At 43.6% G+C, this 23884-nt stretch overlaps 1 protein-coding gene across 1 annotated transcript in view; it reads right to left on the bottom strand.

Annotated features, from left to right (window-relative positions):
- LOC126249235 (uncharacterized) overlaps positions 1–23884 on the bottom strand; it is a 492645-nt gene that overhangs the window by 251473 nt on the left and 217288 nt on the right. The window contains exon 2 of the mRNA XM_049950892.1: positions 9870–9932. Within this exon, the coding sequence (XP_049806849.1) occupies positions 9870–9930 (61 nt within the window). The 5' untranslated portion in view covers positions 9931–9932. The remainder of the gene's footprint in view (positions 1–9869; positions 9933–23884) is intronic.

Raw genomic sequence — 23884 nt, 5'->3', positions numbered from 1 at the left:
GTCATCACGAGGCAGAGAAAATCCCTGACCCCGCCGGGAATCGAACCCGGGACCCCGTGCTCGGGAAGCGAGAACGCTACCGCGAGACCACGAGCTGCGGACGACTATGTCATGGTGTGGGCTGTGTTTACATAGAATGAACTGAGCACTCTGGTCAAACTCAGCTGCTCATTGAGTAGAAATGGCAATGTCTGGATGCTTGGAGAACACCTGCAGCCATTTATGGTCTTTATATTCTCGGACAAAGATGGAATTTTTATGGATGACAATGCTCCGTGTCACCGGGCCACAATTGTTCGCGATTGGTTTTGAAGAACATTCGGGGCAAATCGAACGAATGATTTTAGCACGCTGATGCCCAGCATGAATCCCATCGAACATTTATGGGACATAATCGAGAGGTAAGTTTGTACACAAAATGCTGCACCTGCACGTTCTCAATTATGGACTATAGAAGCATCACGGCTCATTATTTCGGCAGGGGACTTCCAACGACCTGAGTCCATGCCCCGTTGAGTTGCTGCAATACGCGGGGCAGAAGGAGGTCTGGCACGATATTAGGAGGTATCCCATGACTTTTGTCCCCTCAGTGTGGACCGGTTTGCACTATTTTGCAGGCTCCATTTTCATAGGTTTCCAGCAGAAGTAAGTACTTTGAACGTAAACCGCAGATCGATAGACCTACTCGTATGTTGAAAGGCTTCCTTTGACACAGTCGTTGTCTGTCTTCAGCTGTTTTATTTATTTCTAAATACCAAAGAATATCGTTGCTTTTTGCATTCTTTTAAATTATTTCAGTTTTAAATCTTTAATGATCAATCGATAAATAATTTAGGGACTTGTGCTCTACGCTGTTAACTTCAGCTGACTTATTTCCATGGAAAATGAGAGAGAAAATGAATAAATAAACAAGAATAGCGTGTATTTCATGACCCTGACTCCTAGGAGCGGGGTTCCGAACGATTCCAGCTTCTGCATAAAACAACCAAAGTGAAATTATTTACTCTCGCAATCGGAAAATCTTAGCGAAATTTAAATCAACTAGTAAGTACAACTTCGCGACTAGAGTGAGAAAAGGAATCTATTGGACCCAGCATGCATTTCGTCAGGTGTGAGAAATAGATGTTAACCTGCAACAGAATAAACATTTTCATTTGTGACAGTGGTTCATATAAATACGGTGCATCTAGTATGGAATTTTCACTCAGCAGCGGAGTGTGCGCTGATATGAAATTTCATGGCAGATTAAAACTGGGGTGCCGGATCGAGACTCGAACTCGGGATCTTTGCCTTTCGCGGGCAAGTGTTCTACTAACTGAGTCTCAGTCCGGCACACAGTTTTAATTTGCTATGAAGTTTCAGATACGGTGAAGCTTTAAGAGCCATAAAACAGGAAGTTGGTATCGTTACTCATAGAATTACTGACCTACAAAATTGCTGTAAGGAATAATATACGTTGGTCAAGGCAAAAAGAAAATTTGTAGTACCTGTTTACTAGTCAAATACGAATTGTGATGGAACGATTTTCTTTCCGAGCAGTAAAAATTTAGGGAAAGAATTCATCAAATGATTTTACCCCTGGCTGCACTAGAGCTCTAGTGTGTGAGGGAATGTATTAAATTTTGTGCGTTTTTGACTTTTTTGTTCATGCAGTAACCGTATTTTGCCAACATATCGAGGAGAAAAAACTATATATACGCCTGCTATGAGATCACGCACAGGCTTGCTTTTAGTTGCAGAGTGGCCGTCAGCACTGATAATCATAATAATCCATATTCAGATTATTTGCCTTTGTGGTAGGGTTCATGCGACAACGGAAGTGTCTCATTTCTGATACTCAATCACTAAACTGAAGATTGCAGCTCTCTCTCTCTCTCTCTCTTTCTAAGCATTTATCCCGACCTGCGGGGTCTGCTGGTTAGTCAGATGTGGCATGTTAATTTGAAGGGGTGGCCAGATGCCCTTCCTGTCGCCACCCAGTACCCCTCGGGAAGGAATTAGTGTACACCAACTGTCTGTGCCTACTGTAATCCATGGAATAGTGCGAATGTGTTCAGATGTCTGCGAGCCGTGTAACTGAGGCGGATCTTGGGGACCAGCCAAGTATTCACCTAGTGGGATGCGGGAAACCGTCTAAAAACCACATTAAGCCTGACTGGCACACCGGCCCTCGTCGTTAATCCGCCAGGAGGATTCGATCCGGGGCCGGCGTGCCTACCCGAGTCCAGGAAGCCACGCGTTAGTGCTGTCGGCTAACCTGACGGGTTTAAAACTAAAGATTTCTGCTGTTCTCATTAAATTAACAAATACGGTATTGGCTGTGGCCAATCTCAAAACAGGTAAAGCCATAATTATAAGAAATAAAGATTTTTCCATCATTTTGAATAAATTTTTAATTGCTTGTAGAAACACTGGCAATGTAAGGCGCCAACTCATTTTTTTCTACATCACATACACACTGATATAATATGTAAATGATAGATTCTAATACTTCCGTAAAAATAACTTTAGTGGGTACTGTAGTAGCTATAGTTGCACATTTTCTTTGGACACACTATTCCATGAATATTACAAGTACTGTTGTACAGTCAGGCACAGCCAATATCATTTATTACTGTACTTTATACATAAGTTTAAGTACTGTAGTACAGTCAGTTTAATCTTTTTTATTCACCATTTGTTTTATTTAAATTGCTCTATGCTCCCGTGGCTGTATGCAAGACTTTCAGCTGACTGTCCCTTCCTTTCCATTTAAGAGTATGCCTTGAAATGACTAAGTGACTCTTCAGTAGCAGACACACCGATAATACTTGCAAGTGCTATGATTTTCGTGACCTCTTTTTGAGAAACTGTCAAGTCACGAGGTTTCACGCAGCATTGAGATAAAGTAAACAGCTTTATAAGAGATTCTGCTTAAAGTTTGTTTGGAATTATTACCCAGAAATTATCAAGTATCTGTGTAATAATGCTAAATTTTTTTATTATTTCGTAAGTATGAGTACTTCATTCGCGCTGCCGAGTGTCATTGTTCGTACATTGGGTATAAGCATCGGTTTCTAGCACTAGTAGGGGTCAGTAATCTGTGTGAGGTATAGTACAAGGAAATTCCAAAATTTATATTCCAAAATAACAAAGTATTTTCATTAAACAGTCCAGTAATTAGAGACAGCAACGGCCAAAACTAAAGACCAGACAAAAATCCGGCTATAAATGGCTAGAGTTTTTTTTCCATACAAATGAAGTTAATATCGTTGTCCGAAGTCTTACTATATGTAATCTTGCCAAAGAGTCAGTCAACACCGAGATCGGGCTTAGCACACATTTACATGTCAAACCGTAAAGTATTTAAGTACTATATTCAGGACAGATAGCATTGCCTTTCAATGAAGAGTGCCATGGAGTGTGTGCAATTTGTATAAGAACACACATATTTTTTTAATATTGCAGAGCGTGAAAATGGTATCCCGACTTGAATAATTTTGTAGATTTTGTTACGTCTACATTGTTATATAGGCAGTCACATTGCAATATAGCTCTGGCTTCTGCAGGATAAACCGAGAACAAATCAACCATTCAAGTGGCTGAGGTTCATATAAAATTGAATCATGTGTCAGACACGAGCTACGCACTCATCAGGCAGATCCTACGGGGATTTACGAGCTATAATCATAAAGTTGTAATATCACTTCAAAAACAGAAAGAAAGGAAAATGAATTTTTTGTTTGTCCACAGGCGTATGTCTGCAGTCCTGGCATTGATTGAAATCACTGCGCCACAGTATAGCAGCACGCCGCTTGACGAGAAAAAAAAAACAAAAAAAAAACCGCACAGCCCATTGACAGAGTATCTTACAGTAATTATTTTGTTTCTGAAGGGTAGCAACGTGGTAATAATCCATGCTGATTCGGTGGAAGGATGTGGCAACAATCCACTATCATATCACACAGTAGTTGAGTGGTCAAGTAAGTCTCAATGACGAAGAACCATCTCTATGTGACTATCTCTATGTGATCATCTCTATGTGAAACACGTGGATTCATCAGTGTCGAGAAAGGCGGAGACCCAACCATCATCGAGCAAGAAGGTGCTGAGTGGTATTTGGGCCTGTCATGGTGTAGTGTTAATAGATTATGCCCATAAGGAACAAACCGTCACTTGAGTACACTACCGAACTCTTATGAGGAGGTTATGGGTTGTTGTCAAGACGAAACGTCGGGGAAAGCTGTCCCAGAGGGTGATTTTGATAATGCCCCACTTCATTCTGCTCAGGACACATCCACACATGGTACTTCTTTGAACTATTAAATGAAGTTTCACTCCCCGTATTCCTCTGACATGGTAGCCAATGCCATCTTACTATTTCTTCGAATGAAGAAGGAGATGATAACGAAGTTCGAAGCCACGGACTGTTTAGACGAGGGGCCCCGTTGCGGGCGACCAGACACGAATGCTACTGCTTCTCGGGCAGTTTAGGAAGAAGTGGAGACTTTGGCCAATTCATCTCCGCATGGTGAAACCACAGCTCGTGAAGTCGCACGTCACACCAGCATTCCACATACTACTGTTTGGAGAGCATTAAGGCGTACTCTTCAGTGCTATCCGTACAAAATCCAACGTCATCATAAACAGCTAGCAACCGATTGTGTAAAGCGGAGAGCGTTTGCGGTGTGGGCACTTCAAAAAATATGGGAGGATGACGATAGGTTCTCTAACGTGTTGTGGACCGGCGAAGCCCATTTCACACTCCGACACTGTCGACACCCACAACCGCATAATTTGAGTTACCGAATATCCTAGAACTGTCGTGGAACTCCCACTGTATGACGAGAAAATCACGGTGTGGTGTGGATTTTGCGCATCAGTCGTCATTGGACCATTTTTCTTCGAGGAAACACAGAGTGCTGTTTTTAGAACTATCAGAGTGATGTTTGCGAGGTACGCCGATATGTTACAGAATCGCAGCATCCCTAGCCTGGTTGATAAGGATCTGCTGGAAGGTACGAATTTTATGAAGCGTGGCGCTCCACCCCATATTGCTATACGTGTGAAAGATCTCTTGCGCACATCGTTCGGTGAGGATCGCATGCAGAGTCGCCACTTCCGTCATGCTAGGCATCCTACATCCCAGACCTCAATCCGCGTAATTATTGGTTGTGGGTTTACCTGACAAATCTACCGCAAACGTACGACCCCATTAACGATGATGAAAGACAATATCCGATGACAATTTGTCACCACACCTACTGATATGCTGTATACTGCTGTTCACAACATTGCCCGTCGACTACAGTTATTGTTGATGAATGACGGCCGATATGATCAGCATTTATAATAAAGTTTTCTTTCCTAAAAATCAAATATTATGTTTCCAGAATGAGATTTTCACTCTGCAGCGGAGTGTGCGCTGATATGAAACTTCCTGGCAGATTAAAACTGTGTGCCCGACCGAGACTCGAACTCGGGACCTTTGCCTTTCGCGGGCAGGTGCTCTACCAACTGAGCTACCGAAGCACGACTCACGCCCGACCACAGCTTTACTTCTGCCAGTACCTCGTCTCCTACCTTCCAAACTTTACAGAAGCTCTCCTGCGAACCTTGCAGAACTAGCACTCCTGAAAGAAAGGATATTGCGGAGACATGGCTTAGCAGGAGAGCTTCAGTAAAGTTTGGAAGGTAGGAGACGAGGTACTGGCAGAAGTAAAGCTGTGAGTACCGGGCGTGAGTCGTGCTTCGGTAGCTCAGTTGGTAGAGCACCTGCCAGCGAAAGGCAAAGGTCCCGAGTTCGAGTCTCGGTCGGGCACACAGTTTTAATCTGCCAGGAAGTTTCAAATATTATGTTAATTATTGTTTTAGTATCTTATGAAGAGCCATCTATTGAACATTTTGTGCACCTGTTTTGGTTTCAATAAAACCCCATGCCATTTTAAGCGTGTGTATCAGTTTTTTATCTTTCTACCTACATTATTTCGTAAGTATTAAATTTTCAAATGTTAACGGTCTTTTGGGTCCTCCACTCATTTCCGCCAAAGCTGTTGGCTGCGATACGTGGACGATACTTTTGTCACTAGAGGGCATGGAGGAGCAGAGCTACATTTTTATCAACATATCAATAGCCTGCAAAGAGCATTCAGTTTATGTTAGAACAAGAAATCAACGGTGTGATGCTAATCCTCGACGTGGAAGTCGGCAAAACTACCAGAGACAAACAGCGACCCAATGATGAGCGAAAACCAACTATAAAGGGCGGCCAGCATGTATGAGAATGTTCAGAGTTTCATACAAATTTTTATTTCAAATTTTTCAATTCAGTCTTTCAAGCAGTCTCCCAGAATAACTTCACTGTGTCTTACGTGCCAAGCCAACCAGTTATTCAGGACAGAAACAGCTCATTCCGTTAACAGCTGCTGACAGGGTACGATTTTCAGCCCTCTGCTGCATAAAGTAAATACCCACACTATCATGTTTAGCCATTGGGAGACGTGAGAATGGAATCATGATTGGCGGCATCTTGGTGAGCGGACTAGTGTTGTCTCTCTCTTGCGACCCACACTTCCAAGAGAGCCACCAGCAGGACCTGACGTGAATTACCTTCTCTCCCTCTTCCTATTCATTTATTTCACGACCACCCAGACTGGAAACTACTCTCTCTCTACCGCTGTATCGCATACTATCGGAATACATTCCAAATTTACTTTATTTCTCCCTTTTATTTCAAACCACTTCCCTTCCAGTGCCCACCTCTGTCATACTTGACACAGGCAACCCTGAATTCGGCACGACCTGTACACAACCCATACCAGATGGTAACAACACGCCGCATACTGCTCAGAAGTGTTCTGTCCTACACATGCTGACTGCCTGAGCCCACGGCATGGATGGTGCAAACAATATCAAACAAGAAGTGAAACAACTGCATAACACCTTGTATTGCATGGAACTGGGGACCTAGAGACGGCGGAGAGGCATCGTCCCTGCCGTAGCCCACAGTGGTACACAATACACAACCCCACAATAGGCCACAGCAGTCCACTTACCCCACCGCCGCCCCATACCGAACCCAGGGTTATTGTGCGGTTCGGCCCCCCAGTGGACCCCCTGGGAAAGTCTCACACCAGACGAGTGTAACCCCAATGTTATGGTGACCGCGTACGTGGAGAAAGTGTTTGAGCAGCAATCGCTGACATAGTGTAACTGAGGCGGAATAAGGGGAATCAGCCCGCATTCGCCGAGGCAGATGGAAAACCGCCTTAAAAACCATGCACAGACTGGCCGGCAAACCGGACCTCGACACTAATCCGCAGTGCGTTAGACCGCACGGCTAACCGGGCGGACCGCATAGCACATTACTTGTCAACAGATACGAAAGCGAAACATTAAGAAGAGCTACAGAATATAAAATGAAGAAAGAGGGAGCAAATGAAATAAAAGAACAGCAGCCCGTGCTGGAAATTCACAGGAAATCCAGTTGTAGAGACCCTTGGCACCCATAGTTCTGATTGTTAAATGTCGCAACTTTCGTCAAGAGTTCATATTGTGGTTAACCTCTACTACACCAAGTGAAAATGCAAATACAAAGCAATAATAGGCTGTTGATTGCATCGATTATATTTTATCTTCTTCCCCTCTAAATTGGGGGTGCAGTATTTCTGAAAACTTGTAAAAACATTAGGTGCTGACATTACATTTTCTAACATAGCATCAGATTGAATTGTCAACAACCTTAGTGTTTTTAGGCAACACTGTAACACTTATAGAACAGCTTAAATGTGGAAATATTTAATTTGAGAGTGCAATGTGTCTTACACCAAGAGTAGGCTTAAATAATAACGTTATTCCAGTAATTCAGACAGTCTATTTGTTTGAGTGTTTGCCTCCTTAGCAAAGTATTTTAGGTAGAATGTATTTTCTGCTTAGTGAGTATGTGTGTGTGTGTGCGTGTGTGGAAAATAACAATGCGATAAGTGACACGAACACTACACTTTTTGCTTTGCTGACGTATTTCTGCAGATATTTTAAACTTGGAAAGAATATTGTGACTCTCGAAAAGCAGTATAGAACAATTTAGATGAGGAAAATAATTAATTTAACCCTTTCAGACCCGTTGGCTACAATTATGTACACTAATTGTTACTGTGTTGTATTGACAACAGAAATATTCTTCCTCAAAGGAAACCTGATTTACACGTTTGTGAATTTTTTCATGGTGCAGAAGTGCTTCCACCTGTCGCGCATCGCTATAAAAATATCAGAATGTAAAATCAGCAGTATTTATGATGTAGACAAAAACAAACATTATCCGTCTGTAAAAATTAATACTATTATTTTCTATAAACTTGCCCATCACTCGCTGTATCAGTTTTCTTTTTTCGATGTATGTAGTATGTGAATTGCCAAGAATACATGAACTGGTAAGTTAAGTATATTATATCGTATAACTGAATGTTGTTATTTTTCTTTTGCACGGTAATTATTGAATGATCTAACTATTACAGCAGTGAATATTACTATATTAATTATTTCTGTCCATAAAATGAAGCGTTGGGTACAAAACATATTTTAAAAATGGATACATATGTTTGAAATAATCTTGCTTCTAAAGTTATTCAGAAAAACATGTAAGAGGATTCGATCACGAAAAATTTTCTTCCTCTATAAAAAAATTCAGGTCTGAAAGGGTTAAGGCTCAATTGTGCCTTACACTATGTATCGTACACAGATCGAACTTAACGCGGTCGTTAGTGCAATGTGTGGTGCATGGACGCTTCACCACAGGCATGGATGTTTTCCACCCAGAGACTACCCAAGTGGATAGCGCCATCTCACCACTTACCTGCAAGAGAATGGGTGGCTTCTACCCTGAGGACATCGAGATGCACATCCCCTTCCATACCACCATAGCCCCAGATCGACAGACATCACCAGATCCACGCTGCAGAACAGTATCCCACTCAGCGTACCAGACGTCATCACCCGGGTCATTTTCGATCCTATGTGCCGAACCCGGGGTATTTTGCAACGCTATCGATACTGCACCTCCAGGGGCAGCTATGTAGCTGGGGCAATCACTCACTAGGAGGCTGCGCGCCACAGACCGGGTATAGGGCGAAGATTTCATTGACCACACTCACGGACAATGGCCTTGTACCATTGCCAACAGAGGGCCACCATAGCTGTAGTGGTCACCACCACGCTGCCTACCTAAGAGCTATAAAGGATTGCTTCTTCAACGACTAATGCTGTTACACTACTTGCATTTCACTCAAGGATCCTAAGTGAATTATTGGTGATTGTGCTGCTGACAACGCTTGATTAGGGAGTAGTTTTTGAAGTGAATAGTGTCTCGTCACTCCAGGTGACAAATATAGTTCACTCCGGAAAATTATCTGTGCTCAGAATTAGTGAGATAAACTACGGGTGCCACGCGGGGTAGCCGTGCGGTCTGAGGCGTCTCGTCACGGTTAACGCGGCTCCCCCGTCGGAGGTTCTCCCTTGGGCATGGATGTGTGTGTTGTCCTTAGCGTAGTTAGTTTAAGCTAGATTAAGTAGTGTGTAAGCCTAGGGACCGATGACCTCAGCAATTTGGTCCCATAGTCTTTACCACAAATTGCCAAATAAACTACGGCTGTGAAACATCATTAAAATATCAAAGGATGTACAAATTCATAGGATTCTTCCGCTTCTTGGTGCCTTGGATAACAGTTTTTCTGGCAACGCACTAGTGAATTCCATGAAATTCCGTGTGTTGAGGCGTCGGTTTCAACACAACAGAAAAAAACTAATAACTTGTGTGATTTGAAGTCTCCTGTAAATGACTTGTTGCTACAGCTGAATTAAATTAAAGACATGATAATTTTGAAAGTATAACTTACATTTGCACGTGGTGAGCACTACCAGCAGCGTCCACACCGAATTGATGTTACCCATGGCCATATCTGTAACAAAATCATGCACATTATTTTTTAAGCAGAAAGATATAAAGGCTGTTTACCATACGTAGGCAAAAGGAGACGATACATTGTTTTCTCCAAATGCAACACTAGCTATATTAATTTAGTTCACGTTAAAGATATTACTTTCATTCACAGCTACGAAATTATTCAGTAGGTCATGACTGCTATTACGGGCCATTTTAAGATTTCAATTGTTTGGTTGCAGTAGCGAAAACAGTTATGTAACTTCACTCTTCATCTTCGACTGAGGCAGATGACCGTGGAAGTATTTCTGTTGGTCCTTAAAACTAGCACCGAAAGGAATATGATACACATCTCACCGCCTCAGAGACACAAATGTAGCCTTAGTGTATATCTGTAGTTCGACTAACCTATGCTCCGCAGAAATCTTACTGTCTTATTTCCTTCTTGACGGTATCTTTCATATGATGCAGTTAGCTCGATCGGTCAAGTAAGCCCTGTTCAAAGTAGTAGCAACTGGTTGGTCTAGCCAAATAATGTCAAATGTGGGGCGTTTATGAAGTCTGCGAAGTTGTGAAGACTAGCGAAGATGTGGAAGTTATTTTTTAGTTTTGATTTCAGTCACCTGGGTTTCCCGATTCAAAAGCTCTCATTAAGGAATGATAAAATTTGTCCCATTTGGAGAGGATACACTATAATACTACCCTTATATTTAGTTATAGTTTATGCTCACAAAGGAAACACAAATAGTAGGGAGTTGCAGTTGTGGCTTACTTTATGTCACGAACCTTCCGACAAGGACACTGTGCAATTACAAGTAATTCTTCTGCAACTAACAAACAGAAGCCTTATTAGAGAAGAAATGATCAGAGGGAAGCAGACTATGTGCGACGAAGGTCAGAAAACAACATTTCGATAATGACTGTAAAATAGATAGGAGTCTCTTTCGTTGTCGGTAGCCACTCGCGCGATGTTTTATTGACCTATTCACTGTGTGGCCCAGTGGGCCGTAAAGTTACTAGAAAGAACCAACGCGTTGCGTAGCTGGAGAGAAATAAAAGGAAGAAAAAGAGAAAAAAATATGTAGAGTGAGAACAGGTTAGACCGGTGCGTGTGCACACCACGTTGCATGAAATTATTGTTCAGCCTTTAAGACTCCTTGGTCTACCTCCGGAACTGAGTGGTCAGTGTAGATAGCTGCCATGCGGAGAACACGGATTCGATTCCCGCTATTGTCAAAGATTTTTCCTTGGTGAGAACATAGAAATGGGACCCACTCAGCCTCGTGATCCTAATGGAGGAGCTATCTGAATGAGAAGTAGGAGCTCCAAAGTCCGTAAGGCCGAGAACGATCGAGAGAGTGGTGTGATGATCCCACATCACATGCAGAAGACGGCGCTGGCTGAGAATTACACGGCAGTCGGTCTGTCCCGATTGGCGCGTCTGTAGCTTGTAAGACTCGTTCCCAGAGCTTCGCCGTAAGTTTCACTATTCGTGGCTCCGAGAAACGTCCCTTCCTTAGTTCTACTCTCACGAGGTAAGGCCGTGCTGGGCAGCTGTAGGATGCTCCATTGGTTGTTCTCATCAATCACGTAGGTGCGCGATACGATGGCCCAATTAGTCCAATCAAGGAATATCTAAACAGGTTAGCGCCTCTTTATAGTCATATAGTGCATAATTCTTTTCTTTCACGAATAAGGAAAGGTCAGTTCTTTTGTTAATTCGTCGCCCCAGCAGATTATGGGTCTTGGTGATATGAATTCTGCAACTCTAGCAGTTACCACTAGAACAAGAAAACTGTTTGTTAAAACTTGATTCACGCTGATGTTTCCCGCTGCTACCGTCGACGTGAGATATCTAGAGCAGTCATTTTTCTGTCTCCGATGCAAAGCTCGGGCCTTGATCAGGTGCGTACTTGGTTCTCAATCACACGAAAAATTCAGGACGGAATCTCTAGTGAAATCATTGTCAATGAGGAATTCAATTCAGGCTGCCGTAAATTAATTTTTCATATATCTAGATGCGCTTCGGAGAACATAACGAGAATGCAAGTAAATGAAACGTGCTGATTTTAACAACAGCGAGATAATTTAGAGGCGATAAGAAACAACTTCATCTTAAAATATTATAAATTACTGGATGTATAATATTATTTCTGCCGCAAACTTACCTCTCTCTTGTATCACATCCTCCAAAAAAGACGCCTACCATTACCCTCATTGCACATCTGACACATTTACCTCCTCCTGTCGTTCCCACCGTCTACAGACAATCCTGAACCTTTAAGGCCAATATTATGCAAACGGCAAATTATTAAACTGAGCATTCCGTACTAACCTACGACAAATAAAAACTAAATATACTGTTGAATTATCGATATCCTTTTATGAACCTTGTCAAATTTAAATAAAAAAAGTACCAACTGTTAAATTTTCAATATCCTGTGTAGAACAAACTTGTCCAATATTTCCTGGTAAACTTCGGATTGCCGGCCGCGGCGGTCTCGCGGTTCTAGGCGCGCAGTCCGGAACCGTGCGACTACTACGGTCGCAGGTTCGAATCCTGCCTCGGGCATGGATGTTTGTGATGTCCTTAGGTTAGTTAGGTTTAAGTAGTTCTAAGTTCTAGGGGACTAATGACCACAGCAGTTGAGTCCCATAGTGCTCAGAGCCATTTGAACCATTTTTTGAACTTCGGATTAACGCTTTGGAAAACAAAATAAATGGACCATAAAAACCATGAAAACAGACCCACACACTGAAGTCTTTGCTGTCGGATTGCCAATGTGATAAGTGTGGACCGTATAACGAGTAGAATAAGAAGTAAAAACGATCAGCTGTCATTCGCGATTCCGATCCACTGTCGGAGAACACATAACGTGATTTGTTGTTTCAGGTAATGTTCTTTCATTGTTCTAACAGCTTACCACTTACGTTACAGCACCACTTTAATCAGTTTCTTTGTCCCTGGTTATCTACTGTACGTTTTTCATCCAGTCTACGAATCGTGCTGCTAGTGCCGTAACTAATAGAGGTCAGGCTAATCCAAAATTTCTTTCATAGCTCTCCGTTTTGATTTTATCATTCGCCCAAAACATAGAAACTCCATACGTGTCAATATTTTAGAATTTTCTATCCATGTTGGTTTTTTTTTATCTCACCGATCTTTCTATTTAGACACTTCATCACTCACTAGTGAACGAGGTGTTTGAAATTCTACCGATGTCTTATGGTTAATACGATAAAAGTGATGACCAGTAATAATCATTATTCTCTCAGGAGCATTCATCACTAGCCATACGTCTATTTCGATAGTTATAGCCAAGGAACCTCTAAGTCAAGTACGGAGGTTAGTTCATTTCTTTCCAGGAGGTCACACTACAACACGTTACTGAACTTTCTTGCAGTCTGTAAAACAGCTCGAGCGGTAACGACGCCCAGAGATAGCAAAAATCTTAGTGTTGCTTAAAACTATCACCCCATTCATTCCTGAATATTATATAAAGCTAATGAATGGCTTATAACAAAATTCCTAATGTATTAGTTTGGTGCGTAAGTTCGTAGCGTTTTTGTTTTGCATGCTGGTTTCCGGTTGCTATAGGCTTATTTATCGATTGTCATTTTTCATCTGTAGTTCACTGTTGCTATTTGAGTTTACATATTGCCATTTTGTCACTTGGAGAGAATGAGTGGAGCTGCAGACGCTAGAAAATGTAGTGCCAAATCGAGAAATCGGAACATTTCCGATATATTCTTCCGTTTGAGTGGTGACAGCAGCGGGGGCAGTAGGAAACATTGGCGACGTGTATGAGGATAATGCGATTGGACACATCACGGCAAGAAAACAGCATATTTTCAGTCAAGTTCAAAAATGTTCAAATGTGTGTGAAATCTTATGGGACCTAACTGCTAAGGTCATCAGTCCCTAAGCTTACAAACTACTTAACCTAAATTATCCTAAGGACAAACACACACGCCCATGCCCGAGGGAGGACTTGAACCTCCGCCGGGACCAGCCAACCAGTCCATGACTGCAGCGCCCTAGACCGCTCGGCTAATCCCGCACGGATTCAATCAAGTGCTGGAAGGTTTCTTGGGGAATGTCAGCCCATTCGTCACGGAGTGCTGCACTGAGGAGAGGTACCGATGTCGGTCGGTGAGGCCTGGCACGAAGTCGGCGTTCCAAAACATCCCAAAGGTGTTCTATAAGATTCAGGTCAGGACTCTGTGCAGGCCAGTCCATTACAGGGATGTTATTGTAGTGTAACCACTCTGCCACAGGCCGTGCATTATGAACAGGTGCTCGATCGTGTTGAAAGATGCAGTCGGCATCCCGGAATTGCTCTTCAATAGTGGGAAGCAAGAACGTGCTTGAACCATCAGTGTAGGCCAGTGCTATGACAGAAGGAGTGCAAGCCCCTTCCATGAAATACACGACCACACCGTAACACCACCGCCTCCGAATTTTACTGTGGGCACTACACACGCTGGCAGATGACGTTCACCGGGCATTCGCCATACCCACAACCTGCCATCATATCTCCACATTTTGTACCGTGATTCGTCACACCACACAGTTTTTTTCCACTGTTAAATCGTCCGATGTTTATGCTCCTTGCACCAAGCGAGCTGTCGTTTGGCATTTACCGCCGTGATCTGTGGCTTATGAGCAGTCGCTCGACCACGAAATCCAAGATTTCTCACTTCCTGCCCAACTGTCGTAGTACTTGCAGTGGATCCTGATGCAGTTTGGAATTCCTGTATGATGGTTTGGATAGATGTCTGCTTAATACACATTTAGACCCTCCTCAACTGTCGGCGGTCTCTGTCACTCAACAGACGAGGTCGACCTGTACGCTTTTGTGCTGTACGTGTTCCTTCACGTTTCCACTTCACTATCACATCGGAAACAGTGGACCTAGGGATGTTTAGGAGTGCGGAAATCTCGCGTACAGATGTATGACGCAAGTGACACCCAATCACCTCACCGTGTTCGAAGTCCGTGAGTTCTACGAAGCGCCCCATTCTGCTCTCTCACGATGTCTAATGACTACTTAGGCCGCTGATATGGAGTACCTGGCAGTAGGTGGCAGCAAAATGCACCTAACATGATAATCGTATGTATTTTGGGGTGTCCGGATACTTTTGATCACATAGTGTATATACGTATCTCTGCTTGCTCGTTATCAGTTGGCTCTTGACCAACACCGACCATTCCTATCCTGTGTTGTTTCTGGCGACGAGAGATGTCGTCTTTATGCTAACATAAGAAAAGGAAAGGAATAGTCGAGCCAAAACAATGCAGTGACTCCCAGTGGAAAGATCTGCGCTCAGCGATAAAAAATAAGTGTTATGCATCTGGTGGACGAGCGACACTGTGATGTACAAGAAATGGTTTATCAGGGGTGTATCTATCGCTGCTGACAATTACTGTCACCAACTAAGACGCCTTGCACACGCAATCTCAGAACAACGACCAGGAAGACCGTGTGAAGTGATGCTACTGCACTGTAACGCCTGCCCGCATTCTGCTAGACTGACAAAAAACACCATACAGGAATTGAGTTGAGAAGTCATGCCGCACCCACCTCATTCATCTGATCTTGCGCCATCAGATTTTCACCTTTTCCGCACTCTATCGAAAAATCTCGAAGGAAATTCCTTTCCGGATGAAAATGCGTTCCGAACGTGGCTCGACGAGTTCTTCGCCTCAAAACGGCGCGATTTCTACACTCGCGAAATCAAAAAATATCTAAAAGTGTATGCAATGTATGTTCGAAATATGCAAAGATCGTAAAATATGTAATTGTAAGGATGGTTGCCTAGCTACATGTTGTTCGCAGACTGCTGTAAACAGTGAAGGAGAATATATAATTGATTACTATAGTCTCTGTTATGTGGATCTGTTGTGTTTATTAAAGTTATGGAAAAACGCTACGTACTTAGACTGATGAGCTAAAACATTATGATAACATGATTAATAGCTTGTTTGTCCGTCCTTGGAACCAAATACACCACTGATTCTTCGCGCTAGGAAGTTTCATATCAGCGCACACTCCGCTGCAGAGTGAAAATCTCATTCTGGATTCATCTGACAGTTTGTTGGTAGGTTTGTGGAGGTATGTGGCATTAAATGTCTACGCTCTGGTCATGTAATTCGCCTAAATAATGGGCCGCTGATTTGCATACATGGTAATGGCACCGGGTAGCGACCCAGGTGGATTCCATAGGATTTACATCAGGCGAATTTGGTCGCCGAGACATCATCTTGAGTTCACTATAATGCTCTCAGACCATTGTAGCTGGGTTCTGGCTCCGAGACACGGACAATTTTACTACCGAAATATGACATTACCGGCGGGGGAGACATCAAGCAGAAGGGGTGCAGATGGTTCGTAGGTGTCAGCGTGTCTTCGATTACTACCACAGGTCCCATGCAAGCGCAGGTGACTGTCTCCCATAGCATAATGCTGCTTCCACCCGCCTGCGTCTCTGCCGCACTGCACGTTTCGAGCCGCCGTTCATCTCGACGACGGCGTTTGTCGAGACGACCATAAACCTGGGGTAGCAAAAATGTGATTCACCCGAAGAGCCCAAACGTTTCCACTGATCGACGGTCGGCTCCCAATGGTTCCCTGCCCACTATAATCGTAACTGACGATGTCGTTCGTTCAACATATGAACTCGTAGGGGTGTTCTACTGCGGAGCTCCATGTTCAACAGCGTACGATCAACGGTGTGCTCTGAAACACTTGTGCATGCACGAGCATTGTGCTCTTTCAGCAGAGATGCCACAGATCACCATCTTCCATAATTTACAGAACAGAGAAGCCTCAGAAATCCATATTCTGTGAAGAGTCGTGGACGTCCAACCATTTAGCGCCTAGATGTAGTTTCACTGTCCTTTTACCTCTTTCAGTAGATGCTCACGACAGTAGCACGTGAACATTCGACCAGTTTCGCCGTTTTCGAGATACTCGTTCACAGACTCTGCGTAATAATATTCTGTCCTCTGTCAAAGTCACATATCTCAATGTATTTCCCCATTTTCAGTCCATATCTTCGCTAGGATTATCCCCCGTTCGTGTCTGCTCCGCTTACATACTTTCGTTACCGCGCTGCGTGTCCGCAAAGCCACCAGGCAGCATCCAACGTCGCAGTGGGCAGCGATCATAATGTTTTGGCTCATCAGTGTGTGCACCAGCCTATTAGTTTCAACTTCAATGAGGGCTGGTAAACAGTGAAATAATGTGAAATTAATCGCCAGTTGGGATCAATTTTTTGTCGCTCAACCAACAGAGGGCGAGTACACAATCTTAAATTCGTAGCTGACTCGTGTGTAAAATGTGGTGCAGTTATGCACTGTTGGTCTAAGTCCTTATAGAAGCATCAATCTTTTACAAAGTACATAAATTTAGCTGAGGAAATCAGTGACAAATTTATATTGCAGCATAATTTTATCAGTGGATTAATAAATAAAGGAGGTGTTAAAGGCAGGATCCCTGAGGATAATGATGTAGCCTAATCGCAGGATTATAGTTTACTGTAAATTTATTCGGTTCAGTCACAGAGTTACTGCGAATAGTGGCTTACTCAGGCCGATACTTAAACACAGTAAAGCAGTAAGAAGTCAACTGACTTACTTAGCAGAGCAATCAGAGCAAATTCAGGCAATAACGAATGTAAACCATAGCCATTATGCAGTTCAGCCAAATCACTCAAACTGAATTAAATTCTTAAAATTCATTAACATGAAACACACAATTCACTATGGCAATTACACTAAAATATTTCTAAATCCCTAATAGGTGCACATCGACATAATTCTTTATCTCAACCAACGCTTAACCTCATGCGGCTCGCCGGCCGCGCCAACCTTATCAAAACAACCTTAACCTAAGTCGTAATTTTCCTGATCATGCCGTTGTAAAAGGGGGTGATTTCCACTTGCCAATTACAGATTGGGAGCGTTAACGCTATCAAATTTGGTGTTAGAGACAGGGGCTTGCGTGATGATATTCCGAAAATCTTGTTCGAAAATTACTTCGAGCAGATAATTAGAGAACCAACTCGAGAAGGTAACGTCTTAGACTTCCTAGTAACAAACAGATCTGAACTTATTGAGTCAGTTAACGTAGAGGACGATATCAGTGATCATAAGACTGTGATAGCAACTATGATTACAGGTATTCCAAGGAAGTTAAGAAAGACAGGGCAATATTTTTGTTTAGCAAGACTGACAGGATAAAAAGTGTAATGTAACTGAATAGTGAGCATCAAATATTCAGTGTTAATGGCGAGGATGTGGAGCACTAGTGGAAAAAGTTCAAAAGCATCATTCAATATACCTTACACAACTATGTTCGAAGCAAGATATTAAAGGATGGGGAAGACCCACCTTGGTTTAACATACGTGTTAGAAAACTGCCACCTAAACAAAGAAAGCTTCATCACACATTCAAGAGAAGTCAGAACCTAGCTGACCAACAAAATTTGGACAAGTGAGAATGTACGTAAGGAGAGCAATGAGAGAAGCGTTCAATGACTCTGAAAGAAAACTTTTGTCAACAAAAAAATGTGTGTGAAATCTTATGGGACTTAACTGCTAAGGTCATCAGTCCCTAAGCTTACGCACTACTTAACCTAAATTAACCTAAGGACAAACCCATGCCCGAGGGAGGACTCGAACCTCCGCCGGGACCAGCCGCACTTTTCTCAACAAATCGGAGTAAAAACCGAGGTTTAGTTCTTACTTAAAATCAGCGGTTCGAAATTCTCTGTTCATTCTCTCAGTGACAATACTTCCACCGAAACGGATATAACACAAGGAAGGCCGAAGTATTGAATTTGGTCTTCCAAAATTGTTTCACCGTGAAGATCGTAACACAGTCCGTCCTTTCAATCATCGTTCGAAGATCGGAAAGGCAGATACTGAGATAATTCTTCACGGAATAGAAAAGCAACTACAATCGCTTAGTAACAGAAAGGCATCAGGACCAGATAAGATACACATGACATTCTACAACGATTATGACAAAGAACTTGCTCCCCTTCTAGCAGAAGTTTATCGTAGATCGATGGATCAACGAAGGATGCGCAGCGACTGGAAAAAAAGCATGTCATTCCCGTTTCCAAGAAGTGTCGTAGGACAGATGAACACAATTATACGCCCACTAGCTGAGAAGCCCGGCGTTGCCCAAGTATTCATTTATTCCAAATTTCTATTAGTCCATCTCCTCCTTGCTCCTCTCTCTGCCCGTCTCCTTCTTCCACACTCTTTGTCAATCTCCTCTTGTTCCCTCTCCTTGTCCATCCATTCCCTCCTTCCCGTCTCTCTATCCACTTCTTCCTCCCCTTCTGTCCTTCCATCCCTTACCTTTCCCTCTCTCTGTTAATAATCCTGGGTTCGGTGTGGGGCGGCGTTGGAGTGAGTGGACTGCTTAGCCTGGTATGGGGCTGTGAACCACTGAGGGCTACGGCAGGGTCCCCGGTTCAATACAATGCAATACCCCAAGGAAGAGTTATTGTTTATAATATATATAAATGATCTAGTAGAAAGCGGCGAATGCTCTTTAAGAATGTTCACAGATGATGCGGTTGTCTATAAGAAGGTGGTACCGTCAGAAGTCAGTATCGATTTGCAGAATGACATGCAGAGGACTGATGAATGGATCTGGCAGTTGGCCCTGAACGTAAATAAATGTAACATATTGCGCTTACAGAAGAAAATAAATCCACTACTGTACAACTACACTATTGATGACAAATTGCTGGAAATAGTTTCCATCGTAAAATATATAGGAGTAACAATGTAGAGCGCCTTTAAGGGGTATGGCCAGATAAAGCAAATAGTAGGAAATACAGATGCCAGACTGTGATTCATATGAAGAATCTTAAGGACATGTAACTCAAACCACGAAGGGAGTGGCTTACAAGGTGCTTTTTCGACTGTTTTTCTGGTCTGCATGTTCATCAGATATGTCACTCAAGGATAAATTGGGGGTATGGTTGATCAGCAACCACTGCTGATGATTCGGCGACGCTCTTGTAAGCTGAATGCAGGTTTCTATTCAGTCCTGCGTGGTTCAAAATTGAATTGAATTCCGTAACTAAAGTGGATGACGTAGTGGGGATGAAATCTAGGAATATGCAACAAGATTAGGAAATTGAGATTCAGAAATATTGAAATCCCTTGTAATGAATTATGTTCTATCTAGTGAAAATTTGTGCCAGACCATGACTCCAAACAAGCATTTCCTGCTTTTCTCAAGCAGTTCCCTCAACAATTACGTTATGCGAATTCATGTCCAGACGTGACGAAAGTTTTCACTGTTTGCTTGGATCAGAGAGGATATCGTCAGGAGCGCCCTATGGAAATGTGATAGGACTGCTTTGTTGTGTACACACGTAAAGGATCTGACGGATAGGGTGAGCAGCAATCTGCGACTATTTGCTGGAGAAGTTGTAGTGTACGGGAAGGTGTCATTTTGTGACTGTCGGAGGATACTAGATGATTTAGAAAGAATTTCTATTTGGTGTGATGTATGGTAGCTTGCTGTAAATGTAGAAAAATATGATTTAATGCACAAGAGTACGAGAAACAACATTGCAAATTTTGGAATATCTATATTGGTGGTGTACTGCTTGAAACTGTTAGGACGATTAAATACCTAGGCATAACGTTGCAACACCATCTGAAATGGAACGAGCACGTAAGGTCTCAAAGTCAGTCTTCGAGTGTGCTATGCCACGTAAGACAGACCTCTGCGCCCGAGCGGCCGAGGCAACCGCCTTACCGCGCAGGAATTGGCCGATCGCCTTCCGGCTGTGTTTGCCCTGCCGGCGGCCCCATCGGTCACGCCGTTTATGACGACCCCGGCGATTGAGAACGGCTATTCGAGTACGACGATCCAGGCTATGGAGGCAGGACTACCGTGTAGGACGACACACGCTTTGGCGGCAGGACATTCGTTGGTGACAACCCAGGTTTCGGATTTGGCTCAGCAACAACGAAGACCGATGGAAGGCCTGTGCCCCACCTGTGGGCAGCCAGCCTGCACCCTCCCAGACAACGATCGAGGTCAGGCACCAGGCACAGTTCAGCAGGGAGGACCGTTATACTTAGTGGCTACACTCCTCCTACTATTACCATTCAACGGCGGCTAGGAGACGAAGATCATACTATCACCGATTCAGACAGGAAGAGGCGGGATCAATAGGCCAGAGCTATAACCGATAAAGAGGAATCTTCTGAAGAAGATAGCAAGCGCGTCTCGTCACCGGGGACCGATCCGGACACTATGCAGTCAGCCGACCACAACGATGACGACCAGGGCTTTCGAAGTTTCAGCCATGAAAAGACGGGATTGAAGGGGGAAAGTTCTCAAGATCTTGATGAAGTCTCCAGAAGGGAATAACCACTATCGATCTCGATCAAATTCGAACCCCTCCCTGACGAGGGCGAACAGATCGACTTGTCGACGACATCCACGTAACCGATACTTCAAGCACGGCTCCACCTGGCACAGCCGGCCGTTGTGGCCGAGCGGTTCTAGGCGCTTCAGTCGGGAACCGCAGTGCTGCTACGGTCGCAGGTTCGAATCCTGCCTCGGGCATGGATGTGTGTGCTGTCCTTAGGTTAGTTAGGTTTAAGTAGTTCTAGGTCTAGGGGACTGATGACCTTAGATGTTAAACCCCATTGTGCTCAGAACCATTTGCACCATTTTGAATCTACCTGGCACATCACAAGCAACAAAAATATCGACCGTGAAAGTTACCCCCGTCACAATCCAGTACACAGGAAATTCTCTGTCCCTAAACATGGAGTTGAAGAAACATGTCACTGGGTCCATCAGAGCTGTCTATAAGGGTGACACTGTTAAGTACATTTCGAGTTCTTGAACGAAAAACGACTGGTACTGCGATTCTTCCAACAATCTAAAACCCCTTTCTTCACGCACCAGTTACCTGCAGAAACCACAGCCAAAGAAGCTGAAGCAGAACTCCATACCAGGGGCTTCCCCAGGCTACGGTTCATCAATTTAAGTCCAAATACGACAAAACCAACAACCTTATAGCACAGCCTGTCTACTGCGTCTCATTGCCTGTAGGTCCACCTAGCGACTCCATCTACGACATATATCACATAATGGATACAAAAATTGAAGTTGAAACCTAAAGTGCAAAGGATGGGCCCTCCATAGTGTAAACGCTGTTTAAGATTCTTCTACGCCACCTTCTGCTGTACCTTACCCCAGATGTGTGAAGTGTGGGGGCAGGCCCCGGTTGAAGAACTGTTAATAACCACACACTCAGAAAGCGAAGTATGCAAACTGAGAAACTAATCATCCAACTACATGGCGCGGCTGCACCACGCTTCACCAAGCTCTGAGGACCTACAAAACACAAGGCCAAGCAATCAGGACACGAGAATAGCAAGCCACGAAAGTGGCTGTACAACCGAATATCTCAAATCCTAAGGACTTTCTAACGCTGCCAGCTCGCCAGGCCTGGGCCACGATGTCAGCCAAATCAACTGCCTCCCCGAGGGGACGGTCAATGCTGACCACTTCCAATGACAGACAACCATCATATGACGTCGCGGATCTTCATGGAATATTTAGTGGCCTCAAGGACTTCATCACGTCACTACAAAACGGGAATATCTTCACCATGATTGAAGATACCTTGTGCAAATTTCAGGCCGTACCTAATATCCTTACGAAATTAATGATCCCTTTGAGAGCGCCATGTCTGTCTTTATCGCCAGCAATGGCCTATAGATGTGGAAGGGCCACCGACTACTCACTTTATATATTCAGTGCAAATGGCATTATGCACAAGAAACTCGAGTTGGAATATTTCATCGCTCGGTATCGTATTGAAATATTTTCGTCACCGAGACTCCCCTCCACCCCACACCGATTACCATATCGATTATTTATCAGATCACCACGTTAGCTGCAGCATACCGCAGCCCCCAATGGACGTTTGATACAGGCTCCCAGGTAGATGCCCTTTTCCTTGATTTCCGGAAGGCGTTCGATGCAGTTCCGCACAGTCGCCTGATAAACAAAGTAAGAGCCTACGGAATATCAGACCCGCTGTGTGGCTGGATTGAAGAGTTTCTAGCAAACAGAACACAGCATGTTCTCAATGGAGAGACGTCTATAGACGTTAAAGTAACCTCTGGCGTGCCACAGGGGAGTGTTATGGAACCATTGCTTTTCACAATATATATAAATGACCTAGTAGATAGCGTCGGAAGTTCCATGCGGCTCTTCTCGGATGATGCTGTAGTATACAGAGACGTTGCAGCATTAGAAAATTGCATCGAAATGCAGGAAGATCTGCAGCGGATAAGCACTTAGTGCAGGGAGTGGCAACTGACCCTTAATATAGACAAATGTAATGTATTGCGAATACATAGAAAGAAGGAGCCTTTATTGTATGATTATATGGTAGCGGAACAAACAATGGTAGCAGTTACTTCTGTAAAATATCTGGGAGTATGCGCACGGAACGATTTGATGTGGAATGATCATGTAAAATTAATTGTTGGTAAGGCGGGTGCCAGGTTGAGATTCATTGGGAGAGTCCTTAGAAAATGTAGTCGATCAACAAAGCAGGTGGCTTACAAAACACTCGTTTGACCTATACATGAGTTTCTCATCAGCGTGGGATCCGTACCAGGTCGGGTTGACAGAGGAGATAGATAAGATCCAAAGAAGAGCGGCGCGTTTCGTCACAGGGTTATTTGGTAAGTGTGATAGCGTTACGGAGATGTTTAGCAAACTCAAGTGGCAGGCTCTGCAAGACAGGCGCTCTGCATCGCGGTGTAGCTTGCTGTCCAGGTTTCGAGAGGGTGCGTTTTTGGATGAGGTATCAAATATATTGCTTCCCCCTACTTATACCTCCCGAGTAGATCACGAATGTAAAATTAGAGAGATTCGAGCACGCACGGAGGCTTTCCGG

This window comes from Schistocerca nitens, chromosome 3, assembly GCF_023898315.1.
Source record: "Schistocerca nitens isolate TAMUIC-IGC-003100 chromosome 3, iqSchNite1.1, whole genome shotgun sequence".
NCBI classification, from domain to species: domain Eukaryota; kingdom Metazoa; phylum Arthropoda; class Insecta; order Orthoptera; family Acrididae; genus Schistocerca; species Schistocerca nitens.
The sequence above is the reverse complement of the archived record's forward strand: the minus strand, read 5'-3'. Positions and strand labels throughout refer to the sequence as shown.